The 27,801-nt window shown below is 40.1% G+C and overlaps 1 protein-coding gene across 3 annotated transcripts; it reads left to right on the top strand.

The window, feature by feature from the left end:
* Positions 1-997: 997 nt before the first annotated feature.
* ERICH5 (glutamate rich 5) lies at positions 998-26,980 on the top strand. Of its 3 annotated transcripts, XM_043507554.1 has the most exons (5): positions 1,015-1,245; positions 13,495-13,741; positions 13,790-13,941; positions 16,648-16,767; positions 22,729-26,980. In XM_043507554.1, exons 1-5 carry the CDS (start codon positions 1,155-1,157, stop codon positions 22,749-22,751), a joined length of 633 nt encoding a protein of 210 aa, XP_043363489.1. In that variant the 5' UTR covers positions 1,015-1,154; the 3' UTR covers positions 22,752-26,980. The 3 variants fall into 3 exon arrangements, with proteins under 3 accessions (XP_038248979.1, XP_043363488.1, XP_043363489.1); XM_038393051.2 differs by having other exon boundaries at positions 998-1,245; positions 13,495-13,941; XM_043507553.1 differs by lacking the exon at positions 22,729-26,980 and adding an exon at positions 17,182-17,642 and having other exon boundaries at positions 1,013-1,245; positions 13,495-13,941.
* The last annotated feature ends 821 nt before the right edge of the window (positions 26,981-27,801 follow it).

The following is a 27,801-nucleotide window of genomic DNA, read 5'->3' as shown; positions in this document are numbered from 1 at the left end:
ATACAAAGTCCTTCAAAAAGGGATTTGAATAGGAGTATTTGGGTTAGTAAAGACTACTGCTGTGAGTGGAGGGCTTGCAGGCTCAGCCTTCTTCGGGTGTATTGTAAAATATATACACATGTAGTATAATGAAAACTGTACAAGGCAAATGAAAAGACTTGAATAAATTGTCTTAAATCAAGATTTCACACATTTTCATCTAACTGTTGGTACATATTTGGCAAAGATTTTAATGAAAAATTTGCAAAAGCCAAATGAATTAAATGTTGTGCATCATTTTATTTGCATTTAAATGATGCTTAGAGGCCTTATCAGATCATTAAACCTGAAACAATTAAAAAACCCGTTTCAGAGTAGCAGCCGTGTTAGTCTGTATTTGCAAAAAGAAAAGGAGGACTTGTGGCACCTTAGCGAATAACAAATTAAAAAACCTTTACTCTTCACATTCTCGCTCTGTGCAAGTTTGACTTTCTGCATTTCCCACCACTCGGATAACGAAACTAGAAGAGGTTCCCCCCCCCCCCGCCCCCGCCCCGCCCCTTGTCGTTTCCCTCCTGCTCTAGGCCAGCGTTGGTGGGGCTGGTTTCCAGACCGTGGCTCTAGCTCTTGGATCTGTTGCTATTAGCGCTGACACCATTGTGGGCGCCCTAGGAAGGGGGTGGGGCAGCGGGTTCCCAGACGGGCTTTGCTTTCCTGGGGGTGCCAGCTCCTGCCTTCCTGTTGCTCTCCGAGATGCGCTTGTTCTCCGCTGCCTCACCGGATAGTTCAACAACAGAGCCGGTCCTGGAAGAATTTGGGGGGGGGGGGCGCTGAGGGCCCTTGAACCAAACTTTAAATCCTGATGGAAACCGCCTCAAGCCAGGGGTGCAGCAGCAGCACCCCCAGCACTCCTAGTTGCAGCGCCCGGGGCTGACAAAGGAGGCGGGAACACTGGTGCCTCTCGCGACCCACCTCCGAGTGCCAAGCCGGCTGCGCCTGCGCTCTGCACAGCTGCGAGCCCTGGCGCTGGGGAAACCAAGCGGCGGCTGGTTGCGCGGTTCATATGGCAACGCGGCGCGAGCTGTAAACACGCGGAGGGCGGCGGGTTCCTCTGACGGCAGCTCTGCGCTCTGTGGGCTCCGCCGCGAGGGCTCCCGTTTGCCGCACGAGGCGCGATGGGCTGTTCTAGCAGCGCCCAGACCCAGGCCGAGGACAGCAACCGGCCGGCTGCAAAACCCAGCGACGCCAACGGGCTGCCGAAATGTGGTGAGCACGGGTCGGCCAAGCGGGGCTCCTCTCTCTCTGCTGCGTCACGGGGGCTGCTGTGGTCTCCAAAGCCGGGGGCAGCCCGGGCATCCTGCAAGGGCCTGCGCTGCCGCCCGTCTCCGATAGGGGGTCAAAAAGAACAGGAGGACTTGTGGCACCTTAGAGACTAACACATTTATTAGAGCACAAGCTTTCGTGAGCTACAGCTCACTGCATCGGATGCATTAGGGGGTCGGCTTCTCTAGGAACCGGTGTTATTTGTTGTTCTTGATCGCTGTTGTGATTTTATTAAACCGTGTCCTTCGCTAGCTGCTCTAATCCCAGCCCCCCCCCCCCACCCCCAGCTCTTTACAAAGGTGGGTTCAGGTGCCATCTCTAGCTGAGGGAATTCTGCCATATTACTTAGTGATCCAGACATAAATGCTGTTTATCAGCCAACGATGTGCTTAGTGATTTACAGAACAGATCAAAAGCTGATGGTGGGTGCCCAGCAGAGCAGTTTAGGTAGCCCGGTCCTGTAAATGTGCGTGTGAATTCTTTTACTCAAGGAGCTGTGCTGAATTCGATGGGACACTTCAGGGGAATAAAGTCAGGTACACAAGTGTTTTAAGACTGTGGTCCAAATAAGTCAGAACATGTCAAAGGATGACAACAAACAAGGAAGGGGGAATTGCAGGAACACATCAGTCTAAGCCAGTGGTTCCCAAACTTTCACAACCTGTGAACCCCTTTCATTAAAATGTCAAGTCTCGCAAACCCTCTCCTAAAAATGAATATTTCCAAGGATTTTCTCCTTTACCTGAGTATAAATGATAAAAGCAGTGATCTTGGAAATATAAAATTTGTTTTTTCGCCTTGCTTATTACACACTATTTATTAGACATTATTATTTATCATTACAGTGTTTTTATTACATTATGAAAACGGAAACACTCTTCCAAGATCTCACTTTCATAGATTGTGTCACTTTGAATAAGACTTTTATAAGACAAGACTCGTATGTTTCATCAGGGAGTATCAGATGTGTAACACATGAAGGTATTTAAGAAGCCAACTCAAAGAGTTCCTCTTAAACAAGCATTCAGGTCTTGAGCAGTCCAGGCAAACAACACATTACAATAAAGCTTAAACTTGTTCTTCATAATAATTTTAAAAACAATACTAGTTGCCTCTTTAATTTTTAAAACAGCAAAAAATATGCACCTCCCTTTCGATTTCTTATAAGGAATCTTGAAGTTTAAAACTCCTCAGTGTGATAGATACGCTTGCTTTGATCTGCTTAGCTCTTGGAAGTCCAGGGGCTCCGGGCCACTGGCCCCTTGCTGCCCAGGGTCCCTAGGGACAGCTCTGTCCGCCATTAGGGAATTTTTTCCCAAGAACCCCCGTAACATTTTGCAAACCCCAGTTTGGGAACCACTGGTCTAAACGAACCTACTTTCAAGTTAAAAAGTAAATCCAGCACTTGAATGAAGAAGATCTCTTTTTAAACTAGAAAGCATATTAGTATCAAATGATTATACTACTTATGCTGCATTCCTAGAGTTAACTGTGAAGGACGCACCTATAATAATTATTCAGACAGGCACTAGCCACCCTAGAAATTTGTCAGCATAATTTCTGTTTTCGTGTTCTTTTTTTCACAGATTTATAAACTGATTATAAAAAGTGCTGGAACTTCGTAACCAAAGTCTTAGCCTAAAACCATTAACTTTTTTTTTTAAATAGACATTTTTCTATTTCTAGGTAGAAATTTTAAGACTCCAAAAGAGTCATTAGATAAAATCTTAACAGATTCCATTAGAGAATTAACACAAAATAAAACAAAAAAAAAAACCCCAAAACCAAAACCCAACCTAATCTTACCTGCAAGTTTGTGAAAAGCAATAGTAAAGTTACTTTTGTAGCAGCTGGTAAACCAACACATCAGCAATTATTCCATAACATAGAAAAGCTGGGGGTACATTCCCATGGTGGAATTTCCTGACCTCCTTCAAATCTAGACACAATTCTTTGTCTATTATTAAGTGGTTAGTGTGGTTTCTGTAACGGATAAGCTTTTTAAATTAAATTTCAGCTTCAGCCATCTTCTACATCAACTAAAACTGGCCTAGAATTTTGTAAGCAACTTTGGGGAAAAAAAAAAACAAAACTGTCACAAGCAGTTTGTGTATATCAACTCTGAAAGATGACAAATATTTATTACTTTAGATAAAACACAGCCAGTTATTGCCTCAGATGATGAAATGATTGTCTCATTATAAAAACTACTTTTATAACAGCTTAGTGTCACTGATCTTAATGCCTATCGTTATGTTTGTCATTCAAATATTTTATATTTATGCTACCTTATGTTTTGCTTTTTCATAAATGTTGTCTGACAATAGTTTGTGTTATAAAAACAGGCCTTGTACTCCCGCTGAAATCACTGGCAAAAAGAGAGCAGAGTCGCATCAAAATCTGAGCCCAATCCTGCAATCTGCTCATGTCACTAGAACTTTAAACTTTGATTGAGTGCGGGTTGCAGGATCAGGCATAAATATTACTGGATTTTCAAAAGTGTCTAAGAGGTACAAATCCCCTTGACTGTGGTATTATCTAAGAAGCCCCTCCACCTGCTCAACCCCACTGAAGAATCGCCCATGTCCTGAGCTGATCCACACTGAGTCAGATTCCACTGACAGTACAATTCCAGTGGCTATACTGTAGTGCAGAATCTGGTCGCTAACATCTGCAGGTTTAACATACAGGTTCTTTAAAAATGACAAGCGTCCACTAGAACAAATAATCCAATATTGCAGTGAAAAGGTGGAAGTAAGAAATTATTCTGATATTTCCTAAGCACATAGTGGGAAGGATATCCTTAAGCAAGTTAAGGACCCAAGCCTACAAAATCTCATTCATGCAGATATGCTGTGCTTACACAATTCTTTTGGGCCTGATCCTTCTTGAATGAAGTCAGTGAGAGTTTTGCCATTGACTTAAATGGGTCACTGATTTCATGAGGAGTACTTTTCTGACTTTCAATGGGCCTTTTGATCCTAAGTGGCTTGGTGCTTTTTAAAATCCCACCATGAATAGACAAACTGTTGATATTTTTTTATTTGTTGAACAGATAATGTGTATATTTTAGTATATATAAATATTCATACTTTTTCCTTGTGTTTTCTTCTGATTCTAAAGTAGAGAATCAATAAAATTGTGAATGACTATAACAGTATTCAGAGTTTTTGAATTAGCTAATATAGAGATAATTTTCACATCTTGAAATATATGCTTCATTACATGTATTTTAAGGGAATTACTGAGTAAAATACTTTGAGTAATAATTTTTACCTGATTTTTGAGCCTAATTCTGCCCATGGATGTACCTGGGTCACCTATCATTGCCTTCAGTTGAATGCAGTTTTTCAAATATGATTTATCTGTGATAATAATAAAGTACGAGTTTTCTTTCTTAATTAAATAATTTGTTTCCAGGTTAGAGACAAGTCATCCTATCAGGCCTTTTATACAACATCTTTTGAAGCCAGTGGTAGTTTGGCATAAAAATAAATTTCAGGACATAGTCTGATATTAGGACTTGCTCCTGCAATCCTTATCCTTATGAAATCGATGGGCCATTCCTATTGCATTTAAGTCAATGGCAAAGCTCCAACTGACTTTATTTGAGCTGGATCAGGCCCTAAGGAACTAATTGTGTGAACATGGAGTAGCCACATGAATAATGTTTTGTAGGATTGGCTCCTCAGCTTGCTTAAGACTATCCTTCCCACTACCTGCAAAGAAAATATACAAATCTTACTTTATCTTTTCACTATATTATTTATCCCAATGGATGCTTGTCATTTTTAAAGAACCTGAATGCTAACCCTGTAGATGTTAGGACGAACCTCTCAAGTATGGTACTGCCCTTTGGAATTGCACTGCTGGTGGAATCTGACTTGGGGAAGATCAGCCTACTATGCAGGTGATCATCCAGTGGCACAGATCTTGTATGACACCAATCCCCTGTTGTTGTTTCAACTTGTTGGAGCAAGTATTTAGCCTGCAGCCTGGTTAAGTTAGAGCAGCCCTGAGCAGGTGTGCTCCTGATCTTCATTCTCTGTAGTTTCAACTTCACCCCGGGATCTGATCCTTAGTTCTCTAATAAATTTATTTGAGCATAAGCTTTCGTGAGCTACAGCTCACTTCATCGGAGCGCTGTAGCTCACGAAAGCTTATGCTCAAATAAATTTGTTAGTCTCTAAGGTGCCACAAGTACTCCTTTTCTTTTTACGAATATAGCCTAACATGGCTGCTACTCTGAAACCTGTTAGTTTTCTAATATTTCTCTAAGATTTTAGATGTAAGCTTTCTTTCAGAACAAATAATTTTTGAAGCTTTGAGGTTATTCTGATATCATATTTGAAATTATTTAGTTTTCTGGGCCAAATCCTGCCACCTGTACTCACATTAGCTACCTGCTATTCTGAGTATTTCCATTTGCGGTCATTGGAACTACATACATGAGCAAGGGCTACTCCCATGAGTAAGGGTTTTCAGAATTGGCTCACTTCTTTGTATCTAGTGCCAGTGCTTTAACAAATATTCCTAGATTTAACACATTGCATCTCCATAAACTTAGCTCACAAAAATTTTAATAATTTCATTTTAGAAGTTATTTCAAAGACATTTTAAAATCAGTTGTGCTAAATCCTGGCCTTGGCACACGTGCAGCATGGAACTCAAATGCAACTATGAGCTCAGTTGCTTTCTGTGCTGCAGAACCCCCGCACATACCTTAAGAATGGAAGAATCTTTTCATGGTGGTCATATGAGTGCTGTGATAGCCAGCCATGCTCTCTCTGGTAGATATAATCTGGAAATGGGGCCATCAGGCCAAAGAACTATTTCCCCACCACCATTACCAAGCCATCTATCCTAATGGGTGGAGGAGATGTGAACATTCTCTCATGCCCATGAAATAGGTTTGGGAGAAATTGTGCCTGTCTGAGAGTATAATTTTCCCAGTCCTTCTCGTGGGGTCTTGTGACTCCAGGTTAACCCTACATAAGTCTCCTCTGGCATAAGTGCCATAATCTAACACTAATAGGGTTGGATAAAATACGCACATAGTAACTTAAAAACTTGCTTGTTGCACTTAATTTTACTGGCACCTTAGAGACTAACAAATTTATTAGAGCATAAGCTTTCGTGAGCTACAGCTCACTTCATCGGAAGCTTATGCTCTAATAAATTTGTTAGTCTCTAAGGTGCTACAAGTACTCCTTTCCTTTTTGCGAATACAGACTAACACGGCTGCTACTCTGAAACCTTAATTTTACTGATATCCTTACCTGCATTCTTTAACTATGTGTTAGTAGGTCTAGTCATGATGCTGTTATAAGGACTTTACATACAGTTATTCCCCTGACTGGAGGAATACTAGCTGTAGAATAAAGTTTTTCTGTGTGTGTTAATTCTTTGCTGTTGTATTTTAGAACGTTTGGTTTGTTGTACAGTGTTGATAGCAGGTTTGTAAGGGAACAGTAGTACTGAGAGTGCTAGGTGGAATAATGCAGACTTGGCGCACTTTTGTACAATGGAGCCCCCTGAAAATTTTGATGAAATAATTTTATATTGTTCCTGCTGTTTTGGCCTACTTTGTCAATATGCTAAAGCCAAATTCCTTGTCAGTTTCATTCTGCAGCTGGCTTGATACTAGTGCTTCTATAGAAGAAATTCCTGTTTCTGAGCAGTAAAGAGGGGACTGAAATTACTGAATCTGAGATGTTTCAGAGTAGCAGCCGTGTTAGTCTGTATTCGCAAAAAGAAAAGGAGTACTTGTGGCACCTTAGAGTAACAAATTTATTAGAGCATAAGCTTTCGTGAGCTTCATCCGATGAAGTGAATCTGAGATATTTCAGTCATTCAGTTGACGGTTGTTGTTGTTTTGTTACCATATATTATAAGGCGTATTAACTTCTTAAACTAATATTAGGATGCTAATAAGTTCAGACTTGTGTAAATATGCTGAAATACTTACTCAGGGTTGGAATTCTTACCAACCAATCAGGATGCAAGTTATTTACTTCCTGAATTAGTTTAATAGGAAAAAGACATTTGCAAAAAGATTTCTGTTAATTTGTTTATGGAGAAACTTATTTCTTTCAACTGAAATGTAATTGCAAAAGTTTGTGGCTATTTCACTGTATCTGAAATAAGTATCTAAATGAACACAAACATACAACTGCTGGCAGATGGCTCTATTACAGAGGTATGAAGTTTGTGGGAATTGCCTGTCTAAACTCAAAATATTTTTTACCATTTCTAGCTCCAACTTTATCTTCTTCCAACAATGAAAATAAATATTTTCAAAGGCTTAATATATTATCATTATAAGGAATCTTGAGTGTTGATTGCCACAAGATACTCATATTTCTAAGGAATGAATATATTAAGTTGATGATTGGGGCTCTACTTCTTCCATTTTAGAGAGTCCACCCTATTTTGAATGAAAGCAGGAGAATGCCCTCTGTATTCCCAGCAAGATGGACTTTACATGGCATAATACTATTTTAAAATCCACACTTGCATAGGACATGTTATATAAAACCTGTCATCAGTTAGATATGAAAAGAGGAAACAGGTACAAACTGGAATTTGAGTAAAGGGCTGTAGACTAGCACAGGGTCTGTTGTTCAAGCAGAAGGCAATTGTGTTGGCTCCTACAGCACAGCCTTTGCATCCTTGTCTGCAAAGGATCTGTGTTTATCTTGCCACTAGAAGGAAACATGGGTTAGTGGTTGGAGCAGAGGACTTGGAGCTGAGGCTTGGATCTTTTTCCTTGTGCAGTCACTTACTCATTGTGTGATCTTGTAAAACCACTTAGCTTCTCTGTGCTTCAGCTTCTTCACTCGTAAAATGTAGAGCCGGGATCGGCAACCTTTGGCACGCGGCCCAGCAGGGAAAACCACTAGTTTACCTGCAGCGTCCGCAGGTTCGGCCGATCGCAGCTCCGACTGGCTACGCTTTGCCGTCCCTGGCTGCGGAAAGCGGTGTGGGCCGAGGGATGTCCTGGCTGCTGCTTCCTGCAGCCCACATTGGCCAGGGACGGCGAACTGCGGCTAGTGGGAGCTGCGATCGGCTGAACCCGCGGACGCTGCAGGTAAACAAATTATCTAGGCTCACCAGTGGCTTTCCATGACGGCCCACGTGCCAAAGGTTGCCAATCCCTGATGTAGAGTGTCCTTAGTTACCTCCTGGTCATGTTCTGGATAAGTTCTATTAATTAATACGTGGACTAATGTCTGTAAAGTGCTTTGAGATCCTTGGATGAAAGGTGGTAGATAAATCTAACGTATTTTTCACTTCATTTGCTTATTCACTTTTTGCACTATATTATGCTTTGACAATGAGACTAGATTACTTAATTTAATTTTTTTTTCTAGTCAGTTTTAATTTATTTTCACTTTGTGGTACAAGTAAAACACCAAGTTGCTGCAGTATTTGCAGGGAAGTTATTTGGAATTTTTTTAAATTGTTTCTATTGACATATTTAAAATCTAGAAATATTTCTGTTGATGTTAGATTTTGAAAACCTTGATATTATAAAACCTATGTTTTGGTTCTGCAGTATGTGGAACTGACAGTGTCCTGTAAGTGTAAAATGTCAAGTGCACACAGTTCTAGCATAGTGAAGATTTTATTCTGTAACCTAATGTAATCTTCTGCCTATTTGAAAGTTAAAACTAATTTTATGTTGAAGTTTAATGTAACTAAGGGTACAATTCTGTAAACACACATGCCAGTAATTTTACTCATATAAGTAACATGTTAACACGTGTGTTAATGTTTGCAGGATCAGACTTTGAAGAGCCAAATTTTGAAAAGAGCCTAGTGATTTTGGATGCCTCCATCTTTGGTGTCCAACCTGAGACACCTTTAAAAACGCCTTATCTTCAGAAAGTGGTGATCACCCCCTTCTTGAAAACTACACCCCTTTAAGCTGACTCAAGTTGAACACACAAAGGCATGGGAAAATCATTAGTTGCACTTTTTTGAAAATAGGGGCCATGACCAGAAAATACCCCTTCTCCTGGAAAAACCCAACTCTTTAAGAAATCTGTGCATGCCTTCTTACTGAGTTTGGCTTGTTATAGTTCTTTGTAATCAGATACCTAAAACCCCTCATTTCATGTCACCCTTCCCACTATACCTTGAATTACTTTGCAAACTACTGTGCACCTCAATATTTGACAATGCTCATTTGCATGAAAACTTGAAACTGTTGTGGCTTTATGTATATATCTATTTCTTTATAACATACAATACTGTTTAAAACATTTGCAGTTTTTCTTTTAATTAACAATCACACTCTTTTAAATTCACAAATTATTTTTATTTATTACTGTGAAGATTTTCCAGTGAGAAGATAAAGCAGAAAACTTTCTTTGCTATTCTATTATAAAGCCCAACAGTACAGTAATATGTATTTTATAATATTCTCAATCAATTGAAATATTAATAACTTATGTGAATCATAATAGTAAACCCCAAGCAATATAACAAAATCATAATGTAATCAATGGTAATAACGCTTCAGTAACCCTTTCTAAACATTTAGCTAAAACCTGCGACCTAACTTTGTGTCTACGAACCTTGCCAAGATCCACCTAATGTATATAAAGAATAATTGCAATATTGGTAGCCCAGTGCGTTGGTTCGGATTATAGTTTTCTATGCAAATGAGAGAGAGCATCCTTTGGATGCCCTATGTTTAGCAGGTTTTTTCCATGTATGTTGTCATTTTCGATCCTTTATTCCTGCCACTCATCTATCTCAGTTGTCTTTCCTTGTACTCCTACTCACTTCAGCCAGTATGCAGGTGGCACTTTAAGGGGACTGCCTCGCCTGAGTGCCCCAGGCGAAGTACTGTTTTCTCCCTGACTGCCTCTCACAGAGAATTGTTTTCCCTTCAAGGATATACCACAATGAATTTATCTCAAAAGCAACCGGACTCAAATAATCTGATTAAAAACAAGATTTATTACATTCTTCAGCCATTTCCCTACCTATTTAAAATATTGCTTAATTCTGTTGACAACTCTCATCACCGCAATAATCATTTCACCAGAAAATGCAGTTTGTCAGAATCTTGCAATTACTATATTAACGCATTTCCTCCATGAACTCCCTAAGGCTTCTTTCATCGTAATATTTTTTGTGAGATGGTTAAATTCAATGTCTAGGCAAATTTAATCAGATGATGATTAAATCAGCCTGGTAGATTGGTATTAATTTGATGGCTCATTCTGTGACTTTTTCAACTTTATGATAAAATGCCTATAGAAATGATGCATAAAAGCAATTTTGTTCTATTTTCTTCTCCTAAACTTCATCTGGCTAGCAGACCCATAGCTTTATTTATCCTGTAATCCAATCACAGATGAAGGAGCCAGAACTGTTTAGTTTATGTTTACCATATTTCAATGATTCCTTCCACATTAGTAGAGAAGTACATTTGAATGTAGACTAATATGTACAGTAGTTCAGTGTTAAAAATGTTGTGTATTTAAATTAAAATGCATTTTCTTGTCATGTATGTGAAGTACTATATGCTGTCAATGCCCTGGTCTTCACTGAGGTTAGCAGTGATTAGATGGTAGCATTTAGGCAGGTGTTCCATCATTCTTTGAGGTATATGTTCTTGCCTCAATATGTCTGGTGTGCATATTACCGCTGCTATCGTTAACAGGAACTGTGTAGCTGCATCAAGGGGAGAATCCACCTAATGGCTGCTAATTCTATTAAATACGAAAATGTAGCTCAGTGGTTTGCATTTTCAAGTGAAAGACATGGCACGTCATCTGTAAGCACCATTAGAAGCCACCCATGTGCATCTAGTGTTACCAACTTTCTATCGCACAAAACCAAGCACCCTTGCCCCACCCCCAACTCACTCCATCCCCCCTCCCTCCATCACTTGCTCTCCCCCACCGTCACTCACTGGGCTGGGGTTGGGGGTTGGGGTATGGGCAGGGGTGAGGGCTCTGGCTTGGGGTGCGGGCTCTGGGGTGGGGCCAGTAATTAGAGGTTCAGGGTGTGAGAGGGAGCTCTAGAATGAGGCAGGGGGCTGGGGATGAGGGGTTTTGGGTGCAGGAGGGGGCTCCAGGCTGGGACCAAGGGGTTCAGAGTATGGGAAGGGGCTCAGGGCTGAGGCAGGGGGTTGGGGTGTGGGAAGGGGTGCGGGTTCTGGGAGAGAGTTTGGGTACGGGAGGGTCTCTGGGCTGGGGTTTGGGGTTGGGGTGTAGGAGGGGGTTTGGGATGTGGGTTCTGGGTGGCACTTACCTCAGGTGGCTCCCAGAAGCGGCTGCCATGTCCGGCTCCTTAGGCAGAGGGGCAAGGGGGCTCTGCGTGCTGCCCGCAGGCGCCACCCCCACAGCTCCCATTGGCCATGGTTCCTTGTGTCTAGGAGCTGGACATGCTGGCTGCTCCGGGAGCTGTGTGGAGCCAGGGCAGGCAGAGCGCCTGCCTTAGCCCTGCTGCGCTGCCGACTGTGCTGACTAGAGTCGCCAGGGTCCTTTTTTGACCGGAACTGGACACCTGGCAACCTTATGTGTATCCCAGGGTAGGATTTAACACTCAGTACACTGGCTGTATGCATATTTTTGCTGTAGAAATTGTTTCCTTGGTCAGTGTCTGATCATATGGGTCTGACTCAGACAACACTTACATATTCAATATGCTTTACTCATAGGAAAGACAGATCTATTAAAAGAATAAGTTTTATACACAAATGCAAACTGTCTTACAGGTTGTAACTAGAGCTGAGTGAATAATAATTTTTTTTTGTTCAGGGGTTGAGCTGAAATTAAAAAAAACAAAAACTGATTTTGTTCAAGGCAAATGAGAGAACTGAAAAAAATCATTTAGGGTCAAATAAAATAGTTTGTTTAAACCAAAATTATTTGTTTCCAGATTTTTGGGTGTGTTTCACTCTCTTTTGTTTTGTTTTTTAAATTAGCTAAATATTAAAATAAAAATACATTTTTGATATGAAAAGTCCAAACATTTTTCAAAATGGCCAATACACAACACTTCCAATTTTCCAAAATATATTTTTTAGGGCTGTCAAACGATTAAAAAAATTGCAATTAACCATGAGATTATAAAAAATAGTCGCAATTAATCACAGTTTTAATTGCACTGTTAAAAATAATAAAAGGAGTACTTGTGGCACCTTAGAGACTAACAAATTTATTAGAGCATAAGCTTTCGTGAGCTACAGCTCACTTCATCGGATGCATCCGATGAAGTGAGCTGTAGCTCACGAAAGCTTATGCTCTAATAAATTTGTTAGTCTCTAAGGTGCCACAAGTACTCCTTTTCTTTTTGCGAATACAGACTAACACGGCTGCTACTCTGAAACCTGTTAAAAATAATAGAATACCAATTTAAATTTTTTTTTACATTTTCAAATATATTGATTTCAGTTATAACACAGAATACAAAGTGTTCAGCTCTCACTTAACATTTATTTTTATTACAAATATTTACACTGTAAAAAAAGAAACAGAAAAAACAGTTTTTCAGTTCACCTCATACAAGTGCAGTCTTTTTATTGCATAAGTGCAATTTACCAATGTGGAATTATTTTTTCTTTTACATAATTGCACTCAAAAACAAAACAATGTAAAACTTTAGAGATTACCAGTTGAAGCATGAAGGGGCATACAAATGTTTAGCATATGTGGCATGTAAATACCTTGCAACGCCAGCTACAACAATGCCATGTGCAATGCCTGTTCTCACTTTCAGGTGAGATTGTAAATAAGAAGCGGGCGGCATTATCTCCCATAAATGTGAACAAGCTTGTTTGTCTTATAGATTGGCTGAAAAGGAAGAAGAACTAAGTGGACTTGTAGGGGCTACAGTTTTACATTGTTTTACATAATCGTAACTATTTTTTAAGGCTAGTTAATTTGTTTTGAGTTAATTGCTTGTGTTAACTGTGATTAATTAACAGCTCTAATTTTTTTCCTTCTTTGGCCAGAATTATTGGCTGAATTGGACCTGAATTGACAGATAGTTTTGGGGTCCTGAAAAATGCATTTTTCAGAGAATTTACTATTCACCAAAAGCATTTTACCCCACTCTAGTTGTGACGTAATTGCACAAGTGCTGTCCTGGTTTAGTACTGATCTATTTTAAACACTTGTTCATTAATGTCATATTTTCTCTTTTCTTTTTAATTACAATAAATAAAAGCTACTTCAGATGAAACCTTTCCAACCACAGAGGAAAATGAAACTATACCTGACCAGACAAAGTTAGATCCAATGGAGGAGGTGGATCTCACATCTGAGGAGATAAACCCTAGTGAGAATCTTCCAGCAGAGGAGCCAGAAGTTTTGATTCCAGCACCAGCAGAATGTGTTAATTCTAACTATAAAAGAGTGGATCTGGACGGCACTCAACCACTGGCTGCAGAACCACTGGAGGGCACTGGGATACCGCCGCCTGCGGGACCGGCAGAGGGCACTGGGATACCGCCGCCTGCGGGACCGGCAGAGGGCACTGGGATATCGCCGCCTGCGGGACCGGCAGAGGGCACTGGGATACCACCGCCTGCAGGACCGGCAGAAGGAAGTGTCAGCCCTGTAACAGAAATCCTCAGGAAAGTACAAAGTAACGAAGAGGACCAACTCATTGAGGGTAATATTTGTGTTTTCGCAGATTCAGGAGGCCAAATTCTGCCTTTAGAGACTTGTGTACAAGTCCTGTTGACTTCAGTCAACACTGCACATGAGTGTGTGAAGGCAGAATTTAGACCACAGAGTTCTTACACTGTATTATATGAAAGAACGTGGCTGGGAAAGTCTCATGCGCAGAAGTCAAAATTATAATAACTGTAATAAAGCCTCTCAGCACTATCCGTTGTTGACTGTGCTACTTCATTTCACACTCTGTGTTTTCTGGTTAGATAAAACATCCCTTAGACTCCTCATTTAAGTGCTGAGGGGTGTTTCTTTGTAAAATATTATTGCTCAATATGGAATAATATTCCATAATAATAATAATATATTATTCCACAAATGCCTTATTATCCATTTTAGTATATAGCTGACGTATATATTATTGTAGTATTATCCTTGTGGGGGGAGTGGGATCTCAGCAAGCTATAGAAAGGAAGAGTCGTTCCATGTATAGTTTATTTGTAAAGCACCTATAGAGTGCTGGATGCAGTTATTCTAGAAGCATAAGTAACACTGGCATCAAGCTAACTGCATAGAAAGTCCTTTTACCTTGCAGGGAGTCAATGGGTCTCTTTGAGAGAGGGTAGCAGAAGTAGTCTTTGCTATGCTCGGTTATTATACTGTAGGGCATATTTCTCCCTGGTGTAATTCTATTGGAGTTACCTGGTCTAATTCTATTGGAGTTACACCAGGGATGCATTTGGCCTTATAATACAGAGTTCTGCTTTCTATTGTGGTGGTGTTCTACCACTTCAAAAAAACAGAAACAAACTGTGGGGGGAGGAAATGGGCAGAAGGGCCATCTTACGGGGCTAGCTGCTAGACAAGCAGAAAAGCACAGGAGATATGAGTGTAAGAAAAGGAGGAGCATGGGGTAGGGTTTCTCAAAGAAGAGGAAAAGTAGATATCTGGGGAGGAAAATCATGTCAGAGTATTTGCAGTTCCTCACAAAGGTGGAATGTGCTTTGAGGGCCTGGGGACCTCATGGAAGGGGAGAGTGCAAGGTGGGGTAAGTTATCTCAGGAGAAGGCTGCTCAGTGAGTCAGAGATTCAAGGGAGTGTTTACACATGAGGGAAGACTATCCCACGCTTGGATTGGGTTTCTCACTTGCTGAGTGTACATGTAGTAGGTGCATGTCTAAGGGGGGTAGCTTAAATTAGGGATTAGGTGTCTCCTAATAAGTGGCAATTTCCCATTAAAGAATTGGACGCTTTATGGAAAGCCGTTCCCTAGGGAAGCACAGATAGGTGAAACACATAAGGCATGTTCTCTGTAGGAGAGCATGCCACCAACAGCCTCTCCCACTGCATATTCCTGCTGAAGAGGGGGAAAGGTCACTTCTTCAAGCAGAACTTAATGGCACATGCAGTCACTTGGATATGTAGCATCACCACCCGTAAATGTATGGCTTTCCTGAATCTGTGTTGTGAACCTGTACACCTCACATAGGGATATCTGAGGCACAGGTGCTGCCTTCTCCACTCTTACGTATTCTTGTTTAAAAGAATTTGGAGTCTGTTTCTTCATGAGATGGTAATTTATCTCCGGTTTCAGAGTAGCAGCCGTGTTAGTCTGTATTCGCAAAAAGAAAAAGAGTACTTGTGGCACCTTAGAGACTAACAAATTTATTTGAGCATAAGCTTTCGTGAGCTACAGCTCACTTCATCAGATCCGATGAAGTGAGCTGTAGCTCATGAAAGCTTATGCTCAAATAAATTTGTTAGTCTCTAAGGTGCCACAAATACTCTTTTTATTTTTAATTTATCTCCATATCCATTAAATTACTAGAATAAAATACTTGTTACATAAAATCTATATGGCTGACTTAGTTAGTTTGATTACTTGATTATTCCATTAACTGGTCCTTATTAGCTTACTGGCATGATATTGGAAGCAGAACACTGTCTAGTAATCTATGTAGCATGGACCCTGTATTGGGATATTTTTGCAATCAAGAAACTGATTATTTGTCTGAAGGACAGATATGGGGGTTATTTTGACCATTTAGTCATTGTTGTTCCCCTTCATCTCAAAGCAGGATTCCTTTTTGGACAAACTCGTGTATAGTTTTGCTGATGTCTGTCTCAAAATGGTGCTATTCTGCATACAGTTAATTTGAGTGTGTGCTCGCACATGCACAGGGAGGAGGGTTCTTTCCATGAATTTAGTGATGATTGGGCTCCTCTATTTATTTACAGCATTTTTTTTTTATTTCCTTAATTCACTGATACTACTAAGAGGGATGACAGTGAGGCAAATCATTAGTTTTATATTTCAAATGGAACTGCACGCTACCACTCTTTTTTCTATTTGTGTTGCTGACTCTTGATAACAATATCTATATTAAAAGTTTACAATAAAAATCACAGTTATATAAGAAAACAAAACCCGTTTAAATATGAAATCAAGCCTCAGCTCAGAGTTCTATGAATGACAAGGGAAGCAGGAGCATTTTATGGACATGAAACATACATGTACCTCCACAATTGTAAGTTACGTTTGAATGTCTCTTATCTATTGATTCATTTGGTTGTTGACGTATTGCTGTATCTATAAAAGCTATTGCAGGGGTGACAAAACCAGATCAGCCATGCAGAAAAGAGCTGGGGTATTTAATACTGGTTAAGGGTACCCTAATTTGATATCCATGGTTACTGTTTCCAGGTGAGACGGGAGAAAAAGTGGAAACTGAGAAGCACAGTGAGCTAGTAAGTGAGGGGACTGAAACAAAAGAAGAAAAAGAAACAGGAGAAGCTGTGGATGGTACAGCAGCAACAGAGATAGGTATGTTGACAGAGAAGTGAAGAACCATGTGTGTTATAATTTAAGAGACAGAAAAGCTGTACAATGTATCTTTCATTATCATTGCATTCTCAATTTGCAGCTGCTGCCTTCTGATTTTAACACAGAGGGCATAGTTATCTTAAAAGACGGGTTTCTTTGATTCGTTTTGTTTTTTGGTAGTAATCAGGCGTAAGTTGTGCATTCTATCAGGTCTCATTTGTATAATGTTCCTATAATCAGTAAATTATTCCGTTTGGCAAAAATAGTAGACATTCTCTAATGCGCAGACCTGGAAAATTTAGATGTTTCATTAAGAACATGAATCCCATAGTTACTGTTTGCTAGACTTGTTCTTATGAATAGTTTATTATCACAACCTTGAGATTTCCTTTGCATGATGATCCTTCATTTTAGATCCTCCTGCCCTTTGTTATTAGCAGCTGAATTCAGCAACGTAACACTAGGATAAGTGCAAATTCCAGAGTCAGTGCAATCACGTGGGTAAGTAGAAAGCATGAGCTGAAGAGAGAATGTTTAAAAACAAATGAAAAATAATAAATGTAGGGGGATAGGAACATCACTCCAGAAGAATTTAACTTTACATTCAAATTATACATCTTTAATTTCCGTCATCGCGCAGGTACTTCATGGGAGGTATTTTCTACCCCTTACTGTTAAACAGAGGGTCCCATATCAACTTTAATGGAAGCCGGTCACTTAGGGCCAGTTTTTTAGAAGTATTTAGTGCCTACAGACACAGATAGGCTCCTAATGGGATTTTCAAAAGTACTTAAGTGCCTAACTCCCATTGATTTTTGAAAATCCCACGACATGCCTGTCTGTATCTTTATGTCAGGGGCAGGCAAACTTTTTGGCCTGAGAGCCACATTGGGTTTCAAAATTGTATGGAGGGCTGGTTAGGGGAGGCTATGTCTCCCCAAACAGCCAGGTGTGGCCTGGCCCCCGCCTCCTATCCTGCCCCGCTGCTTCTCGCCCCCTGACGACTCCCCCAGGACTCCTGCCCCATCCACCACACCCTATCCCCTGACCACCCCTGAACCCCACATTACTGACTGCCTCCCCAGGACTCCTGCCCCATCCAACCCCCCTGTTCCCTGCCCTATAACCCCCCAACCCCTATCCACACCCCTTCTCCCTGAGCACACCCCCGAACTCCCCTGCCCTCTATCCAACCCCTCCCCTTGCCCCCTTACTGCACACCCAGAGCACCGGGTCAGGCTGCGGCTCTGCAACTGCACTGCCCGGCTGCCCAGAGCATGGCGTAGCGTGCGGAGGGAAAGGGGGAACAGCAGAGGAGGGGCCGGGGGCTAGCCTCCCAGGCCAGGTGCTCAGGGGCCGGGCAGGAGGGTCCCACAGGCTGGATGTGGCCCACAGGCCGTAGTTTGCCCATCTCTGCTTTAGGTGCTTAAATACCTTTAAAAATCTGGCTCTTAGGCCTGTTCCTGCAAATTCTTACTCTCACAAATAGCTATTAGTCACATGAATAGTCCTGATCATTCTAATTGAGCTCACATGAATAAGAGCTACTTGTTTAAGAGCTGATGGATCAAACCCTAAGACCTTAGGAATATGCTAGTGAATATCTCTAAAAGCGGAACTCTATATGATCAAAAGGAGCCAGAGGACTCAGGAGTATAATTACCATTATCTTATGCCCCCATTCCATATAACAGTGAAATGAAAGAAGAAAAATTCCAATAGCTGTTTTTTATAGTTAGCCCCACAGTATAAAGATGAGCTTATTGTCAACAAAAAGTGAGCTGTTGCTACTTTTCTGCATACCTTGGGGTGTTGTCTGTATTTCTATGCATAGCTCAGTCTGTCTGCACTACTGTGGGGGAAAAAATGGTCATATGCACACTAGACAATAAATTATTCTTATTTTAAAGAGGGTGATTCTTGAAGCCTTTATTAGGAAGTCTTTGACTGTTCATCTGTAGGATAGTGTAGAGAAACTCAAATTGTGGGTGTGTCCAAAATTAAGAATGAGTATTGGATAGTTTGGGAGTATAGCTTCCTCTTGTGTACAAGCAATATCAATCTAAGGTACTTATATGCCCCTGGTACTGTATTACCTGAACATCTCACACACTCTTTGCAATACCCCCATGAGGCAGGGAAATACCATTATCTCTTTTTTACAGATGAGGAACTGAAGCAGAGAGACTAAGTGACTTGTCCAAGGTCACATAATAGGTGGTGCAGTAGGAAATTGGACTCAGATCTTCAGCTTCCTACGTTAGCACCTTAACCACTGGATCATCTTTTCTCTGAGCAGAAAACCTATATTTTCAAGGTTCCTAGCTTCTTCAGTTTCCAAGTACAAATACTAGCATGGCCTAATCTTTCCCATAAAGCTGAAGACACTTAGACTTCCAGGCACAAAGGAGGAAAACAATTCTGTTTACTTGTCAGCATACAGTTAAGATTTTAAATCTGGTTGTTTTGATAAGAAAATGGGATTGCCTCAATTTGAGCTATGGTCTCGTTCTCTCAATTAAATTAAAAATGTAATATTGTTGCTACTGTGATTTTTCCAGAGGTATTTTTCTTATTCAGTATGTCCTGGTTTGGACTATTGTGCCAGGGCTTCTCCTTTCTATTCTCCTCGTTTTAGCTTGTCTGACTGCCACTGTACAGAATTGAGACCATGTAATAATTTATTTTAAAGTCACATGAAAATTCTAGCACCTTAAATAATAATCTGGTTAATGTCAGTGTGGTTTAAAATCTAGATCTGATCATGCAGAATAGCACTGGTCCAGTCCTCCCATATTGCTGCCTGCTGGTGTTGTTGAGCACTTATTGTGATAATGTCCAGGAATGTGGTGTTTACTGGTCCCCCTTCAAGCCAATAGAGTGTAGCCTCTGGGGGCTGAATAAGATGTCACTCACATCTGCAGCAAGTTCTGGATCATGCTTTAAGCATTATGTGCATGGATTTGCTTCAGTTAAGTTTACTGTGACAAACCCATCTTGTACATTGCAGTGTTTACAGGATAATGAGAAGAGCTTTACACCAAGAGCGATAAATCCTGAAAGGCATGTAGCATAGTGGTTAAGAAGTTTGGTAAATGTGCATAAACATTGCCATTTGTTGCAGATTTGATATTTAAGTGCTATTATGGAGGCAACTTCCAGCATAGGGCGTTCACTTCCTCTTCACACCTGTGTAATGTGATAGAGTACATTGTCAGTTTGTACAGTGTCATAACATGCCAATTCATTTTTTTAATAGCTAGGCCACTGTGTAGAACCAAAGCATTGAAACCATATGAGTGGTGACTGCTGTAGTCTGGTGAATATGGCATCTGTGTTCAATGACAGCTTTGCCTCTAAAGATCCAGAAATGTTTTCTACTTCAAATATTTCACCTCTAAGGATAAGTTTTTGGACAAAGTGGCCAGAAGTTGCCTTTCATGCTGTACGTTTCAGCATAGCACTTCTTAGCTTTTGCAAAGCCTCATTGTCATTGGAGACAGTTCAATGAAGACCTCTGCTCAATGTGCAGCTGCTGTCAAAAAAGCAAACAATATGTTAGGATGCATAAGGAATGTGATGGTGAATGGTACAAAGAATATAATGCTGATATATGAATCAGTGCATGGTGTGGCATTCTCTGGAATACGTGTGTGGCACTGGTCACCTAATTTCAACAAGCATATTGCAGAATCCAGGGGATTCAGAGAAGGGTGACAAGAATGATCAGGGGCATTGAAAAATCTCATATGAAGAGTTTAAAAAGATAGGGGTTGTTAGCTTAGGATATAAATAAGAGGGGACATGATGAAAGTTTATAAAATAATGAATGGTGTAGAAAAGGTAGAGTGAGAACATCTGTTATCCCTGTCTCATAACACAAAAGCAAGGGAATATTCCATGAAATTAAAAGGTGGGAAATACAAAATTGCTAAAAAAACTGCTTGTCATACAATGTGTAATTAAACTGTGGAATTCACTGCCACAGGAAGTCATTGAGGCCAAGAATTTGGCAAGATTCAAAAAGAGATTAGACATTTATATGGCTATAATAAGCCAATGTCAGAGACAGGATACTGGACTAGATGACCATTGAGTCTGATGCAGTATGTGAATTCCTATGTTCCTCTGCTAATTTTTAATAATTGCTTTCAGTTCTCTGGCCTGACTAGCAACCAGCATACATGACCAATGCCATTGTCTCAAAGGCATTAGCAACATGAAGTCCCAATATATGACAGCAACTTCATGAATAGTTATAATGTCTTTAAAAATAAATTGTTTTTTAGAAAGATAGGGATTTTTTTTTTGAGATCTAAAATAGCAAGCTCAGATTGTGGTTGGTGCAGTACACAACAGCATACCCACACAGACTCTCCCTCGAGCTGCTCATTTGTGTGTAAACAGTGTCACTGGTTTGTTTATGGCCATCTGTATGGTCTGTCTCATGCAGTGATCTGAAAGCACCTTTCACAGACATGGTCTTTCCCAATCTTTGTAGGAGGGTATTTGCTAGTAACAGCAGCAATGCAACTAAAATTGAGAATGTTGGTGTGACGGGTTCAGTCACAGAGACCCCCTTGGGACTGTCTCCTGACATGCTGGAATTACCTCTGAGCCCATTATCCCTGCCATCTTGGGACTCCAGAACCCTGCCTTTTTGAGCCAGACACGCTAGCCTGCTGCAACACAGACCCAGGTCTGGTCCACACCCCCAAAGCCCCCAAAGTTTTTAACCAAAAACTGCTCAGCAGGTCACCTATCTCCAGCACCCAGACACCCAGTTCCCAATGGGATCCAAACCCAAAATAAATCAGTTTTACTCTGTATAAAGTTTATACAGGGTAAACTCATAAATTGTCCGCCCTCTGTAACACTGATAGAGAGATATGTGCAGCTGTTTGCTCCCCCAGGTATTAATCACTTACTCTGGGTTAATTAATAAACAAAAGTGATTGTATTAAGTATAAAAAGTAGGATTTAAGTGGATTCAAGTAATAACACACAGAACAAAGTAAGTTACCAAGCAAAATAAAGCAAAAACACACAAGTCTAAGCCTAATACACTAAGAAACTGATTACAGGTAAAATCTTACCCTTAGAGATGTTCTAATAAGCTTCTGTCACAGACTAGACTCCTTCCTAGTCTTGGCCCAATCCTTTCCCCTGGTACAGTGCTTGTTAGTTCCAGCAGACATCTTAGGTGGAAAGCAGGGGTGTTCTCATGATTGGCCACACCCTTTGTTCTGTTCCACCCCCTTTTATATCTTTGGCACAAGGCAGGAACCTTTTGTCTCTCTGGGTCCCCATCTCCCCTTCTAAATGGGAAAAATACCAGGTTTAAGATGGATTCCAGTATTAGGTGACACGTTCACGTGTCCCGTGAGACCCCAGCCTCCATTCTTCCAGGGCTGGCCTGCACGCACCCAGGAAGGTTTGCAAGTAAACAGACCATTTACAACCAATTGTCCTAGTCAATGGGAGCCATCAAGCTTCCAAACCACCGTTAATGGCCCACACTGTGCCTAATTACAATAGGACCTCAGAGTTATACTTCATATTTCTAGCTTCAGATACAAGAATGATACATACAAATAGGAGGAATATATTCAGTAGATTATAAGCTTTGTAATGATACCTTACAAGAGACCTTTTGCATAAAGTACATTTCAGTTACATCATATTCACAGCTTTAAGCATATTTCCATAAAACATATGGAGAGCAATGTCACATTAGGTACATGTGCAAAGAGGAGGGGGGATGGAGGAAGTGGGGATTGCTGAGGCTGGATAGTGGTTTTCTCAGGCCCTCCCAAAAGATCCTTCCAAATATACTAGCAGAGGGGCAAACTATTCAGAACGTATTATTTAAAGGGGTTCTCAAGTTGACAGTCTCCCTTTAATACATATCTTAATATTCAGTGCATCACAAGTTAACTTTTTTTTATATATCTATTTCAGAGGCAACGAATAACGAGGAATGAGAGTCAGGTCTATTTGGACTTCCTCTTCTTGGTCCTATCAGCTGTTCAAAGGAACGTTCTTTAATCTAATGGCTTTTGGGCGGGAATATCGGGATTTTAAAAAAGCTTTTATGGACTTCGCTACAAGCATTAACAAGGGGCACAAGAAAAAATTAAGTATTTTTCCTGAAGTCAAGTTGCCAAGACTTCAACAAGTAATTGAAATGTATGAACTTTTTACCTATCTGCCATAGAGTGCCTTCTATACACTGCTAATAGAGTGGAAGGAATTGTCGTATAAAACAGTATAACTGCTCGATTTTCATTTAAGAGTTTTACAGGTTAAAATGAGTAACTTAAAATCAATCTGAGGGACACTGTTATAATTGGTATCAACTAACATTATACAGGATGCAAAAGATATAGTACTGCATATTTTTTTCAATGTTACTGCTAGATTGAGATCAGAAGCATAGGTCCAGTCTTGATCCCAAACCTTACACAGCTTAGTAGCTTCAATGAGTGCATGGACTACTCATGTTTATCAAGTTGCTCAAGTGCATAGATATATACAGGAATAGGACCAGAGAGCACCCATTTAACAGGACCTGGCTAGATGCAACAATAAGTTTTTCAAGAAGATAAAGAATACATAGGATGTGACACCCTCTGATGACAAATGTCTTTTGGTGACTTTAAAAAAAAAAAAGGGGGAGGGGTTATTGATAGGATAGCAGTAGAACATACACTTGGTAACTATTGCAGTGGAAGAACTATTGCAGTGGAAGAAAGCACACCTACGGAAGCACAAAAGGAACTTAGCAATTGCTAAAACTCAGACGGACACAGATTATTAATAAAATTACATTTAGACACTGTATAGTTTCTAAAATAATTATAAACTGAGGAAACTCCTTGCTCTCAAAGTATGTGCATTCTAGCCACATTTTCCTGATAGTGTTATCTTTTTTAAAAAAAAAAAAAAGTATACTGTGTGGATTCTTACTTGATTTACAACATGCTAAATAGTTCTCCTGAAGCTGAATAGTGAAGCCTTTCAACATAAACTTCCTCTGGAAACAAGCCTTGAAACAGATGATTTCATGGATGTGATAGAGCAGCGTTTCCCAAACTTGGGCCGAGGGACATACCAGCCGCCGCTTCCTGCAGCCCCCATTGGCCTGCAGTGGCGAACTGCGGCCAGTGGGAGCCACGATTGACCGAACCTGCGGACACGGCAGGTAAACAAACCGGCCCTGCCTGCCAGGGGCTTTCCCTGAACAAGTGGCTTCCCAAGTTTGAGAAGCACTGTGATAGAGGATAAATCTGTCTTGATACTGAACAGGAAGAAAGGCACTACTGATTATCACTGGGACTGTGTTTGCAAAACTCTTTTGTATAAGAGGTCGGAGGACTGCAGTCAGGGAGGAAAGGTGAGGTTTTTCAGAATGGGTGAATTGGCTCCATTTAGGAGGTCTTCCCATAAGTGGTAAAGATAAACACAATTTATAAAATACTTAGAGACAAAGTCTGCATTGTGTGTGCACATCTGACTCCAGCTGGCTTTGGTTTATGTTAAATATTTAGATTTATATCCATTGCCTTTTAATTTCTCACTTCAGCTAATATTGGTCATGTTTACTGTGTTATTTCTTACAGTCTTCTATTTCTTAACGTCCTGTTCAGACTATTGAAATTTACTCTGTTTTAAGATAGGAAACACCAATTTTAGGTTGGAAGAACCCATTATCCTTATTTGCAGCCTACATGTTGTATCAAGTCACAGTTACTTTATGGGGTTCTATGTTCTTTGCAATTCAATAGATGAAACAAATGTAATCAGTCACATTTTCTCTGTGAATATGCTGCTGTTTTAAAAATGCTGCAGCTTTTACAAAATACAGCTAAAATTCCTAGGACTTGGGTTTTTTTTTCCCCCCCTTTAAAATTTCTGTGGTTGTATATTGCTGGGGCCTTTCTATTAGTTCTCATTGGACTAAAATCAAATCAAAGAACTGCCCTTGTTACTTTTTTCTGATATCCAGTTCCAATATTGGCACAGAATTATTAAACGTTTAAAGGGTTTAAATATACTAAGAGTAATTAACAGTAGGCATTCCAATCAGCAAGACCAGTAATAGTAGCAGCAGCAGCACTGGAGCTTCATTAGTTTTTTTAAATGTAACTTTATAAATAATTAAGATAACCTATAGACTGCACAAACAATCTCATTACCATGGCACAGACTGCATATGGCCGCTTCAAAGAAACAAGTGAAAACATACATATAGTCACACCACGCAACTTTTTTGAAATCATTTAGCAATTTTTAATTGGAAGAAAAAGGATTCTGAGCCTGCCAATTTCTCAGCAATACTTGCCTTCCTCAAACACAGGCACTTCCTTGTGTTCCTCATGATTACAGCTAGCATCGATGTTACTTCATCCCATCCATTCTAAAAGCAGAAGAGCTTTTCTGACTGGATGTGGAAAACAATAAACTGCCACAAAAACTATTTTTATTGTCTAAATTACTCTATCGCTATCTCCAGAATTAAACAAGCTCTAACATTCCAGAGTTAGTAATGCCAATATTCTGTAAGATACCAGCGTATACACTTACAAGCATCTTTGCACGACTAAGACCCAGAGGGCCAAATTATGTCCTGACATATGCCTCTGCAATCACAGTGAAATCAAGGGGGTTGCTGAGGACAGAAATTGGTTCTTGGATCAAATAGGAATTGCACCATGTTAAAGGTTAACATACATATTTGCAGGTGTGATATGTTTTCAAGGCCTACCTACGAAGTTATGCCTGTGTACCTTAAAGGAGATTTTTTGTCTATTCAGTCTGAAAAGCCATTTTCAGAAACATTTGTAGAAAGAACTAGTGTCAGGTCCTAGGAATTGGCACAAAATTGACTCACGCTGGCAGACGGATCTAATGGATCCTACTAGCTCCAACCAAGGGTTTGTGCATCATTTCATGCCAGAGAGAATGAGGGTCAGGGACAGGTCACCAAGGGGAACCTTAGGAATAGCCACGTTCATGAGCAAGATCTGGTAGGAAGATTGTTCATTTAGCCTCTTCCTGGGTGTCCTTTACTGTTAAGTTTGGACCTTATCTACTGTGTGCGTGCATGCACATACCGTGTTAGGAACACAGTGACAACGTCCCCTGCTTACAGAACTATTTTGCAGTCTTCTTAGCCAGATTCAGATAGTTCATATAATGTCTTTTCAAATAAATACGGTAGTTGCTGTTAATATCAAGAAGGGTGAAGTGCTCTAAGCCAGGGGTCCTCAAACTTCATTGCACCGCAACCCCCTTCTGACAACAAAAATTACTACACGACCCCAGGAGGGGGGACTGAAGCCTGAGCCTGCCCGAGCCCACTGTCCTGGGTGGAGGGACCAAAGCCCGAACCCCACCACCCTGGGCAGGGGGTGCAAAGCCAAAGCCTGAAGGCTTCAGCCCCAGGCAGGGGGCCTGTAACCTGAGCCCTGCTGCCCAGGGCTGAAGCCCTAAGTCTTGGGCCTCAGGCCGTGGCACTCAGGCTTCGGCCCCAGGTCCCAGCAAGTCTAAACCAGCCTTGGCGACCCCATTAAAACAGGGTCATGACCCACTTTGGGGTCTCAACCCACAGTTTGAGAACCGCTGCTCTAAGCATATAGGTGCTCTCAGTTGAGGATTAGTTGGTCATTTTGACAAGGATGGTAGTTTTATTAAAGTTAGATTATGTATATGGATTTTTATTTCTGCTTTGTTCAATCTCTAGGGAACTTAACTATTTGGGGGAAATATTAAAGAACACATTGTAGCAGAAACTTACTTAAAAGTTGTTTTACCTTCAAATTAATTTATTAGATAAGTAGGCTTGGCAGAATTTGATTTTTTTTTTTAAATATAATTTTGACATTTATATTTTTATTTTTTAAATTTTCACAGTTGCAGAAAATTGAGACAATTATTTAATGACAGTAGATGTTGAGATTCAAAAAGTTCAAGCTTTATAACTGTTAAAATACAAATTGTCAACATCACAGGAAATATCCTAAAATCCAACTCTTAAGAAGTTCCCAGTAGCATTTTTTCTTGCTTTGCCCTATCTGTAAATGTTCATTATCATTGATGGAAATATTTTCCCTTCAGTTTCTGTGTGTACAGTGAAATTGATCTTTACTGGCATTCACCAATAAAAATGGAATCCTCCCAAGCCTACAGATCAATCACATTTAAGCACTTTTATTTTTTTTAAAAAAAAAGATGTACCTAGTGTTAAAATGGTAAATGATGTGTAGTAACTGCATATCTCAAACTGAATTGTTAATATTATGCATGTTATGGCATCCATACCAGCAAAGCCCTTCTTTAAGTGCTCAACTTTAAGCACATTAATAATAATCCCATTGAAATCAATACGACTACTCCTGTTTTTATGTACTTTGCTGGATTAAGGCCTAAAAATGACACATGCGTGTGATACCCATTTTTCATATTGAAGAAGTTTGGATTAAAACATAAGAGAAGTGTTCTTGCTCTTTTTGCTTTCTTTAAAAACAAAATGAGGTAATGTTAAGTATATTGTAATTTAATTTTTAAAAATATTTAAACACATTTAAGACTGACTTTTTTTTGAAGAACTACTTTAATAGTAAATCAAAATCTTTATTTTAAATTAGTTTTCTTTTACTATAGAGATACAAATTCAGAGCCCAAATTTGTAATATGCTCTGCAAAGCTAGAACCTCTTTTGAGGGTTTAAAAAAAAAAATAGTTACTTTCAGCATTTGGATTTTTTCCCCTGACTTCTTGTAAAAATGGTAATTCACCAAGTACATAAAAATACTTAACACATTTCTTACAAAGGATTTGACATGCATCATCACGGGCCTCTAAGTGCATATTGTTTCATGCAGCTACATCTTACATTTAAACCTTATATATTTATATGTATTTATATGCAACCTAGAGGTACCTCACTGCAGCAGCAAAATATATGGGTGTTCTACCCTGGCACAAGGTAGGTAGTGCCTTGACTGTTCAACTGGTTTGGAATGCTGTGCT

The sequence above is a fragment of the Dermochelys coriacea genome, chromosome 2 (genome assembly GCF_009764565.3).
Source record: "Dermochelys coriacea isolate rDerCor1 chromosome 2, rDerCor1.pri.v4, whole genome shotgun sequence".
Taxonomy (NCBI): domain Eukaryota; kingdom Metazoa; phylum Chordata; order Testudines; family Dermochelyidae; genus Dermochelys; species Dermochelys coriacea.
The sequence above is the reverse complement of the archived record's forward strand: the minus strand, read 5'-3'. Positions and strand labels throughout refer to the sequence as shown.

What these genes read in the sequence shown, in the direction of transcription:
- ERICH5 (XM_038393051.2), top strand. Translation starts at nt 1,155, where the DNA reads ATGGGCTGTTCTAGCAGCGCCCAGACCCAGGCCGAGGACAGCAACCGG. An exon ending in CAACGGGCTGCCGAAATGTG is followed by an intron (nt 1,246 to 13,494) that starts GTGAGCACGGGT and finishes AATAAATAAAAG; the next exon opens with CTACTTCAGATGAAACCTTT. An exon ending in TACAGCAGCAACAGAGATAG is followed by an intron (nt 16,768 to 22,728) that starts GTATGTTGACAG and finishes TATCTATTTCAG; the next exon opens with AGGCAACGAATAACGAGGAA.